The sequence below is a fragment of the Sesamum indicum genome, linkage group LG9 (genome assembly GCF_000512975.1).
Source record: "Sesamum indicum cultivar Zhongzhi No. 13 linkage group LG9, S_indicum_v1.0, whole genome shotgun sequence".
Lineage (NCBI taxonomy): Eukaryota > Viridiplantae > Streptophyta > Magnoliopsida > Lamiales > Pedaliaceae > Sesamum > Sesamum indicum.
Window position 1 is genome coordinate 7,407,957 of NC_026153.1, and position 9,127 is coordinate 7,417,083.

The 9,127-nt window shown below is 37.8% G+C and overlaps 2 protein-coding genes across 3 annotated transcripts in view; one reads left to right on the plus strand and one right to left on the minus strand.

Moving 5' to 3' along the window:
- On the plus strand, positions 1,609 to 7,985 carry LOC105171014 (serine/threonine-protein kinase Nek5). Of its 2 annotated transcripts, XM_011092007.2 has the most exons (14): positions 1,609 to 2,274; positions 2,379 to 2,445; positions 2,944 to 3,009; positions 3,148 to 3,194; positions 3,304 to 3,349; positions 3,449 to 3,529; positions 3,602 to 3,644; positions 3,750 to 3,799; positions 4,383 to 4,464; positions 4,560 to 4,609; positions 4,824 to 4,897; positions 5,141 to 5,192; positions 5,279 to 5,929; positions 6,015 to 7,985. In XM_011092007.2, the coding sequence occupies exons 1-14, from the start codon at positions 2,174 to 2,176 to the stop codon at positions 7,653 to 7,655; spliced, it is 3,051 nt and encodes a 1,016-aa protein (XP_011090309.1). In that variant the 5' UTR covers positions 1,609 to 2,173; the 3' UTR covers positions 7,656 to 7,985. The 2 variants fall into 2 exon arrangements, with proteins under 2 accessions (XP_011090309.1, XP_020552217.1); XM_020696558.1 differs by lacking the exons at positions 1,609 to 2,274; positions 2,379 to 2,445; positions 2,944 to 3,009; ... (1 more) ...; positions 3,304 to 3,349; positions 3,750 to 3,799 and having other exon boundaries at positions 3,452 to 3,529.
- The window catches only part of LOC105171015 (cullin-1-like), a gene marked incomplete in the record, with an annotated part of 3,253 nt that continues 2,349 nt past the window's right edge, over positions 8,224 to 9,127 (minus strand). The window contains 3 exon segments of the mRNA XM_011092008.2: positions 8,224 to 8,577; positions 8,767 to 8,844; positions 8,949 to 9,127. Of these exon segments, the coding sequence (XP_011090310.1) occupies positions 8,500 to 8,577; positions 8,767 to 8,844; positions 8,949 to 9,127 (335 nt within the window).

The following is a 9,127-nucleotide window of genomic DNA, read 5'->3' on the forward strand; positions in this document are numbered from 1 at the left end:
ATTTATAATTGAATTAACTAATTTAGGAGGAATATTATTTTGGCAGCTGCACAACTTCAGTACTTTGACAATGATTGAAGAGTAGAATTGAGTCTGAGCTCCTCACTGGGATTGAGTAATGAAATGGGCCAATTATTGTCCGAATGACGGCCAGGATTAAGTTTTTAGGTCTGTAGTTGACGGCTACGATTTTGTCCCACCCCACTGAGCAGCTCCCATTGTCTTTGAGTTTAAATCTTGAGAACCAGCTCGGACTTGTCGGCGAATAGTTAGCACACTCAACATTAGCCACTCCCTTTTTTTTTTTTTTTTTTTCCTTCAACCAAATGGAAATTTTTCCTCATCATTGAATGATGTGTTTCAAATCGATGCAACGTGATCAGTATTTCATATTACCAGTTATTTTTCGTTTTAATTTTATATGAATTTTATAATTTTATTTTGAAAATGTGTCTCGTTTAGAAGAGGAAAAATAATGACACAGTATGATAACATGATTGATACCTTATCAATACCTGTGTAATGTATTGTTGGCTTTGGTTTCGTGGGCTTCGCAAATTTATCCTTGAAATGACGGATCATTATGTGGATAAAACAATGAACTTATAAGTCGTTCAAATTTTTCATCTGCAACTGACATAATACACGAGATAATATCATTTACCCCTTCAACTAGGATCGTATGACCTTGTCTCATAAATGGTGTTAAAAAATATGATATCTGACATAATTACATGGGGTATTGTTCTATGTGATTTCATAATTCATCATGAGCTTATTCTTGAAAAGACGTCTTGTTAAGGAGATGGGACTTTGAAATGTACAAATCATTCAAATTTTCTGGCTTGCAAGCAATATGAGGTATATGATAGCATTACACAGACACAAATAATATTAGAGATACAGAGAATTCGTGAATTTAAAATTTTAACAATTAAAATACACCACTAATTAAAACTTTGTATTGTATTGGTACTCCGTGGTTTAATATTATTTGCTATTTTTATATTTGACATATTCAAAAATTTCTCCACTGTGATTGTTATGATATAAATATTAGAATGAAATATTTAAGGTGTATGCATTTAATTTTTGAAACGATGGAATTTGTATCAGTCTAGATCGATATATATTTAAAGTGCATGTCGTATTCTTATAAAATGGGATATAATACTTAAAGAAAGAATCCAGAATATAAGCTTTGGAAAAAATAAAATATGAATAACATATTTAAAATCTTAAAATCCCCAAAAAATTAAAAAGTTTATCTTAAATTTATTAAAAAAATAAATTTTAATTTGAGTAATCAAATTACGGAATAATTTGCAAAGATGGTCATCAAGCTCTTACATCCAACCCACTTAAAGCTTATAAGCTGCTTATTTTGAACATTTCCAGACACTCCATTTTTCAGGTTAAAAATCCCTGTCATCTGATTGACCGCTCACAGAAGATATTGTAGGCCTGTTGCAGTGAATAGCTCTCTCCCTTAGCCATTTGGACTGAAGAAGACAGGAAGAATTAGTTGGAAGTTGTAACATCAACTCAACCCCCCACGGTTACGATTAACTGCTAAACCACCAACTCTTGTTAGCAGTTAAGTGAAATCAAATACACTAATCTGTTCTCCGCAGATCAGAGTCTTTAGCAGTAACCCCTGAGAAAGAAAAGAGGGAAAAAGAAAAAAAAGCAAAACCCGGACAGAAACTTCAGCTAATCCTGTTTTTTTGGGTTAAAACTATAAAGAATTCCTCATTTCTTGATTGCCCAAAAGCCTAGGTTCGTTGAATTTTGTTCCATTCTTGGGGTTGCTTCATTTCCAAGAATTTAGTGCTCGTTTTTGTTTGTTTCTGTAGTTATTGTGAAGTTTATGTTAATGGGTGTTTTGTTCGGAATTGATCTACGAATGGGGAGAATAAGAGGCAGGAGATCCAAAGATTAGGTTAATGTCATTCCATTTTCTTGTCTACTTTTGGGCAGTTGACTTGGGGAGATTTTTCAGTGGTTAGAGCGACCAAGATTGCTGTTTTCTGGGATTTCTATGTATGAGGAATTGATGTAGTGAGATTTTCGGGGAGTGGAGTTGGCGGGATTACACTTATCTGGGGTGTCTGTTTTGTGAATCAAGAATTGGGATATAGTGGAAGTGTGATTTGGGCTTCGAGGTTGGTGAATGATGGAATCCAGAATGGAGCAGTATGAGATCATGGAGCAGATTGGGCGTGGAGCATTTGGTGCAGCCATTTTGGTTAATCACAAGTTGGAGAGGAAAAAGTATGATATTGATTTCTGAATATTATTGAATGATGGGTGTCAATTTATGGAAAAATGTGTGATCTTCATGCCTTCTTTTTCTGATTCCGGGTACTCAAATATAGGTATGTGCTTAAGAAGATTCGATTGGCTCGACAAACAGAACGCTGCCGGAGATCAGCTCATCAAGAGGTACATTGATATTTTCTATATAAATTTCCCCGGACTTCATTTCACTTTCGCAGTTTGATAAATTTTTTATATTAAAAATGATCTCAACTCTGCTTTTTTTTCTTTGATAAATGGTTTCCTTTATTTTTGGAGAGTTCATTTTCTGTTTGGTGTTCCTGTACCTATTTGATATCATTGTTTCTGTTCCGGGATCTTGCTTATTGTAGTCTGAGTTTGCTTTAGCATCATTAAGAAGTGATGTATGATTAGTTTGGAATTTCACGTTAATAGTCTGAATGGTTAGTCGGTGGGCCAAGTAAATTTTGGTGGCATAAACAAGGATTGCAATTTCCTCAGTTCTATTTTTGGCATTTAGGAGTGGCAATTATCAAGTTGGAATTTATTGCTATTTTGGTCTTCTTGAATGTGCTCATGTGTCGTAATTGCACAATATGCAATTTCCAGTATGAAATAGTGCTTGAAAATGAAAAGAGGTTTCTGGCTATTTCAAATCTGCAGATGGCATTAATTGCACGCATACAACATCCTTACATTGTTGAGTTCAAGGAAGCCTGGGTAGAGAAGGTAATTTTCCCTTATACCTCTACTTGCTGGTTTGTCATTTGATTGCATGATTGATTTTGTTTCGGTTAAATAAAGACTTTATAGGTCTCTAATTTCCCCACTGAGCACTTTGTTGTCAAATGTGAAATGTTGAAGCAGGGTTGCTATGTTTGCATAGTTACTGGCTACTGTGAGGGCGGTGACATGTAAGTGTTGTATATATGCAATTTTAAGTGGAAAGTGCTGTACTTTTTAATCTTATAAGTAGTTTTGTTTCCTAATGTTTATGAGCATTTGAACGTTGAAATGCAACAGGGCTGAATTGATGAAAAAAGCCAACGGCCAGTACTTCCCTGAGGAGGTTTGAGTCTTGCCATTGATAGAATTACTATTTTCTTCATTCTTTTGCATTAGTTGATTGATAAAATGATCTTTTCTCTTTAATCATCAACCTTTGCAGAAACTGTTGAAGTGGTTCACTCAACTGTTGTTGGCAGTTGACTATCTGCATTCCAATTTCGTTCTTCACCGTGACCTCAAAGTAAGCATCCAGTACTGGTGTTATTCTTTGCTATAGTTTCTATGTTATCTTAAATTCATCCTTTCTTGCCAGTGCTCCAATATCTTTCTTACCAAAGATCAAGATGTCCGTCTAGGTAAGCTTGCTAATATTTTCTTTTGTTCAGTTCAAGACTTTACATATTTGATGGGAGCCTCTGAAGATGATTGTCTTTTCCTTCTTTGACTTTCCTTTTGAGCAGGTGATTTTGGACTTGCTAAAACTTTGAAGGCAGATGATTTGGCTTCTTCTGTATGTGGTTAATATGCATAAAATCCATCCCTTTTCCTTGGTCAAGTTATGCTTGTAAAATAATGAAAACGATGTATTTACTTGTCTGTTGGTTGTTTTGTTGGAATCACTAAAGATAAATTTTACCAACAGAATTTGAATGCAAAATATTTGTTCAGAAGTTTCCAAGAGTGAAGTTAGAGCATTGGAAAACCGTACTCTTCACATATAATGATGTACAAGTCCTTTGGTGGATAAACAGTTAATTTCAAGAGCTTATTTTCATGATAATTCAGAATGCTTAATACTTAGTCCTAGGCCAGGTGCTGCATAAATGCCATTGACACAGTCCTAAGAGTACTGGAAAATGATTTATTCTAAAGGAGAGACAAAGAAGATGGAAATGGTTTTCAAAACAGAAATTGCTTGCTGGAATTGTGTTTAATCCATAAATCCAAAATTTTATATGATCTACGTTATTCGTTGTTACTAACTTGCATGTCATGCAGCAGTAGGAGCTTTTTTCAACCAAAAGAACACTGTATGTGCATTTGTTTGTGCAAGATTTCTGAGATCCCACTGTTATTTTCTTGTTCATGCACAGGTTGTTGGAACTCCCAATTACATGTGTCCTGAACTACTTGCTGACATTCCTTACGGGTTTAAGTCTGACATTTGGTCTCTTGGTATGTGAATAGTTCATTTTCTCTTCTCGATAAGATAGGATGAGTCATATTCAATTCCAGAGATTTCCATCTGAGATACTTCCTCTGTCAATCAGGGTGCTGCATGTACGAAATGGCTGCTCATCGTCCCGCATTCAAGGCTTTTGTAAGATTTCCAGTCCTCCTTATTTTTGGTTGCATATTTTGCTCTCTGTTTCTATTCTTTGTGAATTATTTCTAAACAATTGAACCTAAGGTTCTTCTCTCCTCAAGAAAATTTCTTTCTTTTTCTTTTCTCCTGGCATGTGAGCTTTAGGATGTCACAATGTTAATTTGATTTTTCAGTGATCTTATCCTTAATTGGCGGTTACATATTTCAGGACATGGCGGGATTAATAAGCAAGATTAACCGATCATCCATCGGCCCTTTGCCTCCATGTTACTCCCCAGCCTTGTAAGTAAATTTATGCTTCTATGGCGGAATGATTTTTATGCACTTAATTTCTTAAGTAATTTCTCCGTGTACGTCACCTGGTTGAAAGTTGGGGTTTTACCTTATCTTTGTGTTTTTTTACCACTTTGAAGTGATCTTATATATTGATGGTAGTAACCTGATTACTGTTTCCTTCAGTCCCTTCATGTGCTTCTAGTGCATTACTTTTTCAAGATACAAGATTTATATATTTTGTTTCAACAGGAAAACACTAATCAAGAGCATGCTGAGGAAAAATCCTGAACATCGATCAAGTGTAAGAACCTACAAATATCAGTTCAACAATTCTTGTTTTTACTTTAAAGAGCAACCTCCTTATAATCTGGATTTGATAATGATCAGGCGTCTGAACTGCTGAAGCACCCATATCTACAGCCTTACATCGAGCAGTACCGTCCATCATATAACCCGTCTGCTGCCACTTCACCTGAGAAACCTCTTTCAACAAATCGTGATGGTAGAAAGAATATGGCCGAGAGCCAAAGTAGCAACAGTTCTTGCAGTGACAGAGACAGCTTAATGTCGTGTGAGAGAAACGGGTCGGGCATCATCATGAACTGTGACCTTAAAGCCAACGATACGGACTCAGCTTCTGCTGATGATGATATTGTATGTGGGCAGCTTATGATGAGAGAGGCTCTCCATGAGACGGAATCATTGGCTGTAAACACCAAGGAACGCGATGCTGGGAAGCCACTGCACGAGGAGCGGAGAAATAACAATGAAACAAAGCAGCCGAAGACAATTAAAAATATTATGATGGCTCTGAAAGAAGGGAAAAACAGAGAAAATTCTCCAATGAGAAGCAACCATGCAAAAGCTAGTGGTGGTAGTAACCAGAGAATTATTGTCGAAGCATCTTCGAGGGTCGCAAAACCGGGTCCTGTTAGTCATGGTCTTAAGGGAAATTCAGAGGCACCAGTTGCTGCATCAGTGAAGGCTAACTCTGATTCCAATAAACGTGCACAAGGGATGCATTCTCTGAAGCATCAGGTACGAAAAAAGTTCATATCTGTGTGTGTGTGTGTGTCTTCTGGACTAAATGCTGGTGAGTTATAATGATGACACATTTGTGTAGTTACCTGTGATGGAAACCCCTCCGAAGTCAAGAGCCAGACACGATGGAATACCTCTCTCCAGTCCTGTAAAGCCTATTGCTGAAGAAGGATCTACGAGGATAAGACAGAAAACACCTCCTACACTGGCTAGAAGACCATCGTTTCCTGGACGGATGCGGCAAATGGGATGTGACACTCCCAATGCCATGAATAATAATACGAATACTGGTACTATAGATATTCAGGCTCCTGAACCTACAAAATTAGTGCCTTATAACTATGATTCGCATACTTCAAGGGAAATAATGCAGCACTCCAAGAAGCCTGCAGGGCCAGGTTCTAAGAGAATGCAAACAGAGAGCAGCAATTCCGCGTCCTCTTCAGTATCTATCCATGGATTTGAGCTCCTTGATGACGCAACGACTCCTTTTATTTGCTTGCCGGAGCAGATACTTCAAACTCATGAGCAAGCTGCCGAAATTGAAACCATTAAGGCTTCCTCCTCTCCCCCAGAAGGGACAGGAAATTGCCTTAGGGAACATCACGAAATTAACTGCCAAATGAGCATACAGCGAGCTGCTGAAGTTGAAATTAATGAGTCCAGGGGCAGCTGCTCAACTCCTTCCTCATCACAATCTGAACGATTGGAAAATTCCTTGCAGGGTTGTCGTGGGAACAACTGCAAATCTACAGTATGCTTCACCGAAACATTTCAAGAACGGTTGGATGATAAAATTATGGATGTGAATGCTTGTGACCACAAAATGAGTTCCCCTGCAAAGATGGAGACATCATCCCCGAACACCAAAGATTTAGTTTCGGGTAGAGAAGATGCACCAGCTGTTGGTCTGAGCAGTAGGCCTGCTCCCACGGCCCAGTCGGATCTCAGTCCGAGCAGTAGGCCTGATCTTGTGGCACATCCAAACCTCACTTCAGCATCCAACAACGATGACAAGTTCATGGTGAAGAAACTCGTTTCCCCAGCAACAGAGAATTCCTCTTCCACCGTCTCCCCTGTTTCATCAAACCAGAAGAATTTGTTGTCAGACAAAGCACTTATTGTGCAAAATGCAGTTAACGAAAAACCAGCCGCTGCTCATCTCCCCCCAGTGTATGATGAAGTGATACATGTGATTCGTCACAGTAGTTTCCGAGTTGGGACTGAGCATCCAGTACTGGAAAACATGGAGCGAACGGTGGATGTTGGAAAGCTAATAAATGTGGTAAGGGATGAGTTTGATGTAAAAGATCCAGTTTCTTCATCAGCTTCGAAATCATCTACTTGCTCTGAAAATACAACTCCCACTTCAACTCTCTGTGAAAACCCCATCACCAAGGAAATTGACATGACAGATACGAATCCTCCCACCATGGTTGCAAAGCAGGATTCTTCCGAACCAGCAAAACCAAATCCTTCTCCGGCACAGGAAGAAGCACCGGCAAAGGAAACTCTAGACGTCAATTCCTTCAGACAAAGAGCAGAGGCACTTGAAGGACTACTAGAACTGTCAGCCGATTTGCTTCAGCAGAGCAGGCTAGAAGAACTTGCAGTTGTTCTGAAACCTTTTGGCAAGGAAAAGGTTTCTCCGAGGGACACAGCAATCTGGCTAGCTAAGAGCCTTAAAGGAATGATGCTCGAAGAGAGCGGCCGCCATTCGTGATTCCATGGTACTAGTTTCTCTCAAATTTTCTTGATTGTCAGTTGAAGTTTTTAATATATAGTTCAGAGCATTTCTCCTTGCAAACTGAAACTTGTGACTTTCTCACCCTTCCTTTGGATCTTTCTTTTATTCAATTTTCTTTTTATTCTCAGTGCAGCAGTTGTATATAGTGTTATATAATTCAATATTCTTTTCCAGTCCAGCAAAATGTGGAAGCACTCTGTAAAACATCTTGCTAATCTATCTTCTTTATCTTGAGATAAGTTGAGCTTCATATTGGTTGTAAGAAATACATGAATGTCATATGCTTGATGAAGATCTCATTTATCACCCTAGTTGCTCTTGGGACTGTATATTAGTTGTTTGATTGGTGTAATCACTTGTCATGTATAATTTATTTAAAATTGATCAAACAAGATAACATTTTACTAGTTTTTCGACTTGAAGGGTTCAAAGCGGCCTAGGATCTTTTAACTGATTTTGGTGTTACACATTGATGTCAGTTCATATATATGACAGTGAACTACAGTTTAATGTTGTACTTTTAAATTCTCAAAAGGGGCATCTGTGACGTTAAAATGTAATAGAAGATTAAGCTCGGAAAAAAGGACATAAGTGTATATATTCAATAGTACATACGGAAAAAGTTGCATCAAACACAACCCAATATATATACTGTAGTGCTCGAAGATACTATATACTTCTTTTCTTGCAGATCTCTTATATTTTAACACATTCAACTAAATTCTTTTACTTGTCCGGAATCACTATGGCCAAACATTCCCTTTGTTTTATTAGAGAATTTTTATACCAGGAACGACACGCAATACAGCAGTTTTCCAGCTTAAGCAGCCGCCTCTGAAACACGTTTCTTCTCTTCTAGCTTGCTTGCATGTACTACGAGCAATTCATGCTGTACTATCTGCAATCCAAGATGAACTATTGGGTTTCTTCAAACTCGACTTAATCATATAACAAATATATTACATTCACCATTTAGTTGGTGTACGGTATGAGATAGTCACCAACCACACAAGTGTTATTCTAATAACACGTACGACAAATCTGTTCCAGCAGGAGCAGATATAAAGGCAAAGAGTGGAAAGCATACCTCTACGACGTTGTATTTGCTTCTGAACTTCAAATAATCCGAAACTCTGCCTTTCTCCTGGTTTAAGCATTCCTCAACCTACACACACACAATATATATAATATTTAAAAAAAATGGAAAAACGAAAAAGAAAAGTTCAGACATTTTCATAGTCTGAACAAACTGACTTGGGACTGACTGACCTTGAGCATGTAATCCTGGTAGGTCTGGTTTGTTATCCAGTCTAAGGCCTTTCTGGAATAGAAGGCAGTTGTAGCCTTCATCATGGCTTCTTCAAAGTCTTGCACATAGTATTTACGCGAACCATCGGCTATCTCCACATAGATATCGATGGCTTCTCTCACAATGCCCTTATCAATCT

What these genes read in the sequence shown, in the direction of transcription:
- LOC105171014 (XM_011092007.2), top strand. Translation starts at nt 2,174, where the DNA reads ATGATGGAATCCAGAATGGAGCAGTATGAGATCATGGAGCAGATTGGG. An exon ending in AGGAAGCCTGGGTAGAGAAG is followed by an intron (nt 3,010 to 3,147) that starts GTAATTTTCCCT and finishes ATGTTGAAGCAG; the next exon opens with GGTTGCTATGTTTGCATAGT. An exon ending in AGATCAAGATGTCCGTCTAG is followed by an intron (nt 3,645 to 3,749) that starts GTAAGCTTGCTA and finishes CCTTTTGAGCAG; the next exon opens with GTGATTTTGGACTTGCTAAA.